The 9,845-nt window shown below is 37.8% G+C and overlaps 1 protein-coding gene across 2 annotated transcripts; it reads right to left on the bottom strand.

Moving 5' to 3' along the window:
* Nucleotides 1-770: 770 nt before the first annotated feature.
* Nucleotides 771-9,311, bottom strand: LOC149179236 (uncharacterized). Of its 2 annotated transcripts, none has more exons than XM_089420567.1 (2): nt 8,629-9,311; nt 771-1,816 (listed from the first exon to the last, which is right to left on the bottom strand). In XM_089420567.1, exons 1-2 carry the CDS (start codon nt 9,283-9,285, stop codon nt 1,166-1,168), a joined length of 1,308 nt encoding a protein of 435 aa, XP_089276693.1. In that variant the 5' UTR covers nt 9,286-9,311; the 3' UTR covers nt 771-1,165. The 2 variants fall into 2 exon arrangements, with proteins under 2 accessions (XP_089276693.1, XP_089276694.1); XM_089420568.1 differs by having other exon boundaries at nt 771-1,813; nt 8,629-9,305.
* Nucleotides 9,312-9,845: the final 534 nt, after the last annotated feature.

The following is a 9,845-nucleotide window of genomic DNA, read 5'->3' as shown; positions in this document are numbered from 1 at the left end:
AAGCCCTTGGTAGTGATGGATAATCTTTAACTACCCCGATCCAAAAAATCTGTGTTTCATTAGGAACCGAAAAAAAAAAATTACATGGAATATCTTAATTCTAATGAAACATGCCCTACAAAGTGGCCTAGATGGCATAAACATGAGTTTGTTGCCCTTTAATAATAGAAGAGATGGGACCATAAGCCCAAAAATATTGAATACAAACAGCAAAGATGGTCATACGCATATAGGATCTAGACATAAATGGAAAAGATGTGACATTGATAGAGTGAAAACATAGCACAGAATTTAACCAGGACATAATTCAAAGCATAAGCCTATAACCATAGAAGAGTAAATAGAAACATAATAAAAATATGAATCTGAGACCATGGAACTAAAATAACGGTAACCTTATTCTACAAGCAGAATATATTTTAAGCTGCTCTTGGGTGGAGTCTGATGCTTCCTTATGGGTCAAAACATGTGGATGGGTCCATTTTTAGCAGACTCGAGGTCTGTCATTCGTATTCACCAGATGGTTTCCACCAAGGACTTCAGATCTATAGGCTTATGATTTTCTTAAGAATAGGTCCATTTTAAGCTCACTCAAGATCTATAACTCATACTCGCCAGATGGTTTCCACCAAGGACTTCATATCTAGATTCTATACATCTATGATTTTCTCAAATAAAATATATCTATTTCATAAATCTCAAATGGACTAAAATACCAGAGCTCAGGAAATATGGACGAGGTCATAGGAGACAGTGTAGCACAAAATAAAGAAGAAAAGTGACAGCTAAATAACTATAAGATATCACATCCTCAATGCCTTACAGAGGTAAAGTAGTGAGTCATGTAGAAGAACATTCGCACACGATTGATTTATATAATTAATAATGACTATCATCATTCTGTTTTAGATCTCAAACTTAGAAAGTGACCTTTAGAGCAGCAAAACATAACAAATTAATAAATTGTACATAGCCTCTACAATAAAGTGCCACTACAATTGAGCTATTCAGTATAATACTGTTCTATTCCATAAACATATATAGTCCCTTCATTCCATCTTCAGGAGCAAAATTTAATGGTCAGAAGTCAGCTTCTGCAATATAGACGATTCGCAAGAGCTGTTCATCAAAAGAAAATTAAAATATTATCAGGCTATTCTTAGCTCTATTCAGTAGAGGTTATGCGTCTCAGCTCCTTTGCATGCTCCTCGCTGCTAATGTGGAGCACATCCCGAAGATCTGTGAGGAGAATTTGATGTTTCCAATCAAGAGTCTTTTGAAGATAGAGTGCCTTGAGTACAGAATGATAAGCCAGGAGTTGTATCTGTTTCAGAGTCGCTTTTCCCCGTATTCCAGGGGTGTCACCTTGGGAACAAATATTTTGGTCAACATATTCCAAATAAGGAATAGAGATTGCAATGGTATCAGATTTAGCAGGGGAACCACGATCTATATCCACGTCTCTTTTCACACCCATAGCGTCAGGCTTAGGAATATTTTCTTCATCTTGAACCTCAGCCACATCCACATCTTTTTTACTTGGCATTTTCCTTTTGTAGGCTGAACCATTATTGGACAGATCCTCAGCTCCCTGCTTTCTCTTACAATGTTTTTGGGTCAGCTGACTACCTCCAGCTTGCAAGGTGCCAGATTGATCATCTGCCTTACATTCTCCTGAGAGTTTCAAAACCTTGGCCACACTTCGTTTTTTATTGCCATTTGTAGATCTTCTCACTGATTTTGAAGGGATATGCTCCACATTTTTATTAGAAAACAGCATGGATTCTGGATTCGACTCTTTTAATTCCACGGTCTTCTTAAAAAACATGGTACAAAATATCATAGTCAGAAATCATTTATGAAACTGCATCCTCATTTAACAAATATCAATAGAGAAGCTTCGCAAAACCAATTTGACATATCATATCAAGAAGCAGGAGAAAAAAAATTCTGAGGTTAAGGGTATGCATAGCTTTTAAGTTTATAACAGTTTAAGCTATCATTTGTGAAATCGTTGTCTAAAGGACCGAATTAAAAGATGGTGACGTTACAGGTTACTAATTACTAAACGGTAAAAACTGTAAAACTATTTATTGATGCCTTTTATTCCATTTGCACACAAGCATGGTAATAGGTATCTCCAACTAAGTTGCCATGGACATATAAGAACTGTTATAATCATTCTCACTCCAAAAACCAGCTCCATAGTCCAAATGCCTTATGTATCCTTCAATATCTCATTATCATCACATGCAAAGTTCAAATGATTTGTCCATAGTGACCACAAGAGTAATAACCATGATTTGTATTATATATTCATTCCATGGTGTCCTGTCCTTGAGTCACTGACAATGGAGCTGATGAGCATTAACTGATTTGAAAATTGCCAAATGACAATCGAGATGCTCCTCCATGCTGCTAGGATGTGAGTACTCCAAGGGGGAGTTCACCACGTCCCCTTTTGGGGGATGCAAAGAGACAGAGCACGGAACAGGTGCCCAAGGGGAATGTTTCCACAAATCCCCTTCTGGGGACGATGCAGGAAGCTGCAGTAGGGAACATCCCACTTAAAAAATGAGATTCTCTCCCACACTCTTTTGAGTGGAGTCCATCATTTTGAGGAAAAAAACACACAAAAGCAGAACAAAAAATAAAATTAATGCAACCCTATTGCACATGTAGATGAGGAGAAGGGACTTGATGAGGTGCAACTTGGGTTGGTTGGTGTGCCATTGAGCATTCTTGAGAACGGAAATGACTCTGATTCAGAGAGTGACACTCATGCTCAGTATTATTCCTCATGCAGTAGCTGGATGCAGAGACTAGTAGGGCATTGCCTTGAGCTGATGCTAATTTGTCATTTGACAGGTTCTTAGATCATTTATCTTAAGACAGATCTGTATCTTCTGAGGTTTCTAAATATAATGAAAAATACAATGGTGATAGATGATTTATGAATTATGATTATCATGTCATGTTACATAATTAAATTTATTTTTGTTTTTTTATTATGTTATATTTGATTATGTACGTTAAATGTTTCAATGACTTCAATGATTTATGCTTCAGCTTTCATAAATTTTAATTTTTAATATTTCAGGTGGGCCCCTCATATCAGTGACCCCAACATCTCCTATGATTTTTCCTAGAATTTGGGGTTGTGCTTCCACACATCCCCAGATGCATTTCCCAGCTTCCACCTCCCTGTATCCTGGAAACTTTGTGGAACATTGGAGTGTTTATCAAAAAGTAAACTTGAGTTACTAACTATAGTCATAATGCATTGCCATGATCAAAACATTTGCCACCACTAGAATTTTATCTTGATTCTTAAGAAGAGATTGGCATCAAGCATGTCAAATATACTTGTATTGCAAGTGGGAATTCAGGTTAGAAAAATGATGAATCTGTCAAATAAGTTTTGAACTTTTGCCATTTTATATTTCTTAGCGTTGTCTCTGTACTGAAGCTTAGGAGCTCTAAGTAGATAGGGGACACTATCTTGTAAATAGAAAACCAAGATAGAGTCCTGTTCTGTCTCAAGAGACACAGTGCCCAGTGTTAGAAGTTAGAACCTATGCCTGTTTGTAAATTGATGTGAATAAAGTTACGGAGTTAGAAGCACTAAAAATAATGCCATAGCCTCTAATTTGCTGATCATGTAGTAGTAGTCATGTTAACATGGAACAAAATCCTTGACAGAGGATAAGTGATTGTGATTTAATCATTTAATAATTAAAAAGGTTGGGCTGTTTATACACCTTTGGAAGATTTCCCACGCTAGGTCCCAGATTTTTCATAAGAACATTTAAACAGAAGATAACCATGCATTCTCTAGAACCTTCAACACTCGAAAGAGTGTTTTTTTGGTGTTCAAACCAATAGAAAATGTCACGCTAACGGTCAAGTAATGAAATTGAAGATTCCAATGTCTCCCAAAGAGCATAGAAGGTCTCTTTAAAGAGGTATTTTTGAGAAAAAGCAATCTGAGCCTGCCATCTTGAAACGAGGAGAAGAATAAAAAGAAGATGAAGAAACCCGGTAAGGAATAGCATCCAGATGGTAACATCTTCAAGTCCAAGAAAGGATAATTGTCCCCTAAAGAGGGTTGGCAGTGTCACTCCCTCTAGAACAGTGTCACCCCCTCTCATCTAGGGGAAACTAGAGGATATTTTTTCTTCATTGATCCACATTGTAGACAGTGATCCCAGTGATGATGGCCAGCATTCTCCGCATATAGAAGTCTGCATATGCCTCATATCTTATGCTCAGCTCACTTACTTGAAGAGGATGGTGACCCAACAAACATAAGGTTCCTTAGCCATTAATTCATACGAAGTGTTTAAGTTTAATGTATTTGACATTTTAAGTAAGGATCATTGTCTGAAATCATGATGGCTGGAAATCATGTTTGTTACCATGTTTACCTTAGTGGCCATCATATGTATTCTAGTCTAGTGTTGTCACCCTTGGGGAGAAGGGTACTACTAGGGGCTTCACTAAAGGTAATGCATGACGCGTCTATATCCTTTGCATATCTAACACATTTCATTGTTTTTTCTTTTCCATTGGCTATTAGATGTATCCCAAAAAGGTCTATACCTTGTTGAAGTTTCTTAGTCTACCAGTTAGAAACCCTCCATGCATTTTACTGATTTATTCCTACCTACTTGTTATGTTACTTAACAAGTTATTTACAATGTAAATACTGAAAATAAACACGCGTGCATGCTCAACATATTACAGATCAACAACTGAAGGAAATAGAAACAATCACACCAAATGACACCGTTATTTTTGGACCAATGTCCCCGGAAAAACCCAATGGGGGAAAACTGGTGCAGCTATCTGAGGGTTTTCTTATTAAGCAATTCAGAGTACAATTTGGGTGCCAAATTCGGTTTACCCAACAGAGAATTTCCTTGGCAGTAATACCTCTCAATTTGAGACAAATGTCTCGACTGAAACCTCGGATAAACCTTCTGGTAGCTCCTCAGCTCAATCTGCCCCAGAAACCCTAGCATCTGTCTTTCTAGAGCACGTCAGCCTCTCTCTGCCCAGCGCTGGCCCTGCATCACCATGAATGGGCCTGCCTCAGTCTTCTGGCCCTCTGCGTCAGCAACGCTGGCCTCTTTGAAGCACTGTGCAACTCCCGGCTACCTCTGCGTGAGCCCTGGCTGCTACTACGTCACTCTCTCTGGCTCCTGCATTGCTCTCCCGACACTATCTCTGCCTCTTTGTCTCTTTGTACTCAATGCCGCTCAGCTACAACTCCGATCACTGATTCTATCTCTCTTAGCAAACCCCGCTCTAGAGAATAGAATGACTGATCACTCTGGTGTCCTCTCCAAGTGACTCTCAAGCCCCCTGTTATACTTTTCTCGTTGACACATCAATGGCCGAGATTAAGTCCCTAATCAACGACTAAGATTAGATCTGGCTTGATCCATGTATTTCGGACCATTCTAACACAATTTCATATTAATTTACATTAATATTTTAATTTCCCTAAATTTAGACTTATGGACTCCATTAAAAATATTAATTATTTTAATATCTCTCAAACTATTTAGAATCTGCCCAAACCCTTTTTGGGTATTGGAGATCTCATGTGCCCCAACCTCTCCACCAAATTTCGTGGCTAGAGCACATCCGATGCTACCCCAAATCAACATACCTCACACTCCTATGGGAGGAAAAGGCATGCTTGAGGTTGACGCGATTTTATAAAAAACAAAAAGAAAGAGAATGATATAAATTTCAAAATGCAAAAGAAAAAATGAAAAATATAAACAATGGTAAGTCAAAAGTCAAAGAAACTTGAGCTCTACCCCCTCGCTATGAGAACATCACCCTGAGTCCTAATGCAATGAATGCATAACTAAAGAAAGGACTTATGTAAACTATTCCAACCCCTATGCAATGAAAATAATTCACATCAAAAGGGGACTTGCAAGTTGCAATGTAAAATAAAGAAGACAAGAAAGGCATGGAAAGACATAGTGCCTAGGAAAGGATATCTCAATGGACAAAGCATTCCGTCTACAAAGATGCCCAAGGAGATGATCATTACACATGGCCTTGCATGTCAAAGATGTCATTCCTATGAAGTAAACACCAAGTCATACCATAGTCATTTACACTTACACCTAGATTAGTTTCTTGGGAAATACTCTGATTCTTGGTACTTGGCACACCTAATAGGGCTCTATGATGGTCCTCCCATACCTAAACTTAGCAAATTGCATAAGGTCATGAGCTAGTGTGAAGTTCGAACATAATACCTGATGTGATCTACTTAAATGGCTTTTACATTAAAACATGACTCAATTTTCATGTCACAATGACTCTTGTATACATATTGGTTGGTCTCACTTGATTCTTTTAGCCCATACTTGATGATGATGAATACTTATACATGACTCTTTGGAGGATATTGGTGATGTTTCCACGCTTCATGGACAATGTACATGCCCTTTCGAGGGGGGTGGAGATGCCACGGCCTTGATGATGGGTGTTTCCTTTTTGATGATGAGCATTGGTCTATATGATGACTTGCCACTTCTTTTGACACACTTCATTACCCATTGGACTTTGGACATTGGACCTTGGAGCTTAGATGTTGCCATTCTAGATTGATGTTGCACTATATTTGAGCCAACCTCACAAGATGGATGATGGTTTGGCACTTTATGATGATGGGACATAACTCTTGGGTCAAACATTGCACCTTTTGATGGAAAGGCATGACTTGAGAGGAGACGTCACCCTCATTTTCTCATTGTTTATGCATATATGAGCTTTATGGAGCATTCCTTGAGGATGACGGGATTATTGAGCATTAATTCTTCATTGTAAAGGCATTTTTGGGGACCAGCATAGATCAATCGACCTTGTATCATGGATTAGAATGTGTTTTAGGGGCTTTTAGTTGTTATTAGCTATTGTAGAGATGTACCGCTTAGTTTTGTCCTATAAATAGAGGAAGTGCTCCCTCATTTGGATCATTGCTATTTGTGTAATATTATTACTACTTCTTTACTTTTCCCATTATGAAAAAGGCTATGGAAAAGACTATGGAAGGATGGCTAGGGCAACCTCTTGTGGAGATGAACTTTGTGGATGATCTTGTATTTACTATAGATTTTCATTTCTAGAGTTTGATGAATGATCTTGATTTAATAAGCAGTCTCTCTAATCTTGTTGGATCTGTTTATGGATGGTTTTAAGTGTAATTGTTTTTGTCTAGTGGAGATTGTGTATTCACTTGGCTTCGGTTGAATAAATCTCTTCCTAAAAATTCTAGGAAGTTTTCTGGTGGAGAAAATTCCCTTGAATATCTTGGATTTGTAAGTTACGAGATAGATCCTCTAGGTTTAGTAGCAGATAGTCTTAGAATTCACCCTGTATCCTATTATTCGCTCCCAAGGGAGTTCTTAGTTGATCCCATAGACCCATAAATAAGTAGTCAATAGTCTTTCTCCCAATAGTCAATCATAGAATCTAAAATTTTACCTTTTATTTTTTGCTTTAGGGTTAGATTATGGTTTACAACAGCAAAATATTTTCAGCCACAGAATAGCTAGACGTCTCAAGTTTATGAGCACTTGTATGGTTTAATATAGACTTGTTCATCATATATTGCATTGCTGATTTAATTTACAGCCTTCCTAGGGCTGGACACCTTGCATTTTAGGGCTGTTATATGCTTTTCTTATTACAGAATGTGTATGTTAATTAAACCCTAGTTTAATTCTTGTTATCAGCCATAAACTCCATCGGTAATTATCCTGTTCAAGGGCTGATTTATTTGCTGCTACAATAACTAGATAAACATCCTAAATTGTTTTAGAAACCCCATATAGTCAAATTTAGAAATTGCCCTAATAAACCGCCTTTTTTCTTACTTTGAATGTTTGGGTGATGGTATTGAGTAGTTAATATAGGAGGCCTTAGACTTGATTTCTTCTTCCCTAAGGATTCCTTGAAGCTACTAGGGAATCCTCCTTACTTTTCCCTAAACAGAGGGAACTGATTACTTAGGTGATAGCTGAAACACTTCCATGTTACACTCGTCTTAGCTCCTTGTGAAAAGCTTTGCACTAATGTGCTAGATTTTGTGATAATAGAAAAATCACACGTACCTATTGCTCTCATTTGTACAGCACAAGCCTAACTTTCAAAGGCATTTGAAGGGGAACAAATTTGCAAAAGAACCATTCTCATAAGTCAAATCCATTCTTTCATACCGTCAAGTCAAACTAAATAAGGGCCACATAACAAGTCAACATCCTAGGCACTATAAGGTTCCAAGTCCCATTACTTTTATTTACTTCTACTATGGTAAGCTACGTTGTGTGCACACCCAACAGACTTGGCCCCATTGTAAGTCAAACCATCTGATTGAATAATGCAGCACTATAAAACCACTAGTCTGATCTCTATTGTCAACAAACAAATCAGAAACATAGCCAATGAAGAATAGAGCTGCTCCTATTCATGCATTGTAAAAAAATTCCAACAATAAAGAAGAACACACTTTTAAACACTTCAATAAGAACTGAAAAACTAAATGAATGAAAATTATTCAAAACGGATTGAGAAATGAAAACACATTTAAACCCATACCTCTGAACCACTAACCCACTTCCCATGTATCCAATCCTGGCGAAGACGGAGCTGTTTTATGCTATACTCGCAATTCTCGTTGGTCTGGCTGAAGTAAACAACATACCTATTATGGGGTAAAACACCATGTACCACACCCTTCCACCACCCATCACGGTCATATGCATCAACTTCTTCATGAAGGAAAAAGCATTTCCTATTCAAAGCTGGTGGTTCAGGCCTTACATGATCAGCTTGTACAGTCTCCCTCAGTTTCGATTTCCCATCATCAGTCATCAAATCCCTGTATTCAACAAGGAACCCATTGCCCTTGCCAAATTTCTGAACAATGATAGCAGGGAACAGGGTTCCAGTTAAACCCTCTTCATCGCTTCTAACCTCAACCCGATGACCCTTTTTCAGGATCGATAGCTCGCTGCTTTGGCCCCTTTTCATATTCAATTGGTACGTTAAAACTAATAAGTAGGGATTATATGTGACAACTACGTCAGAATGTTCTGCTATGAATCTCACGTGGTCTACCAATGACAAAAATGGAATATTGGAGAATCTAAGCTGGTAAACGACAAATCGTACAAAAGGGATGAGTACGATAAAAAGTGATGCCGGCTTTGATACTATGGTGAGGAAAGTGGTTCTGCTCTGAATACAGAGCATCAATGTTTTTCTTCAACCTTAGGCAGAATGTCACTCACCTTAGTCTCAATATTGAAAGATAGCAAAAAGGTGTTAATGGATTGCTTGCATTTTCAAGGTGCAACTTCTCAGTGAACTAGTTTCACCTGAGATTTTGGGGCAATTTCTCACTGAGCTAGTTTCACTAGAGATTTTGGGGTAACTTCTCACTCAGCTAGTTTCATCAGAGATTTTGGGGCAACTTCTCACTCAGCGAGTTTCACCATAGATTTTGGGGCAACTTCTCACTCACCTAATTTCACTAAAGCTTTTTTATGATTTATAAAGAGATATCCATCCTTATTTATATCTAGCGAAAAGCCAGACTTCACTAGAATTTTTTTCATAAAGAGACTAATCAACAAACCCAAACCCTAACCCTAACTAAATGTTAACTATTCACCCTAACCCTAACTAAATTTAACTATTCAATGGGTTTTAAGGTGTTATTGGATAGACCTTGGTTTGTTTGCATATTTTAAGGGACAATTTTCATAAGGAGACTAGTCAACAAACCCTAACCCTAACTAAATGTTAACTAT

Source organism: Pinus tabuliformis, chromosome 4_1, assembly GCF_031772625.1.
Source record: "Pinus tabuliformis cultivar Carrire ecotype Pingquan chromosome 4_1, CPIR1, whole genome shotgun sequence".
In the NCBI taxonomy this organism is placed as follows: domain Eukaryota; kingdom Viridiplantae; phylum Streptophyta; class Pinopsida; order Pinales; family Pinaceae; genus Pinus; species Pinus tabuliformis.
The sequence above is the reverse complement of the archived record's forward strand: the minus strand, read 5'-3'. Positions and strand labels throughout refer to the sequence as shown.

Bases quoted from the DNA above. Each gene is read 5' to 3' on its own strand.
- LOC149179236 (XM_089420567.1), bottom strand. From the start codon at position 9,285: ATGCTCTGTATTCAGAGCAGAACCACTTTCCTCACCATAGTATCAAAG. The intron at 1,817-8,628 runs GTATGGGTTTAA...ATGTTTTTTAAG, and splicing joins AGTGGGTTAGTGGTTCAGAG to AAGACCGTGGAATTAAAAGA.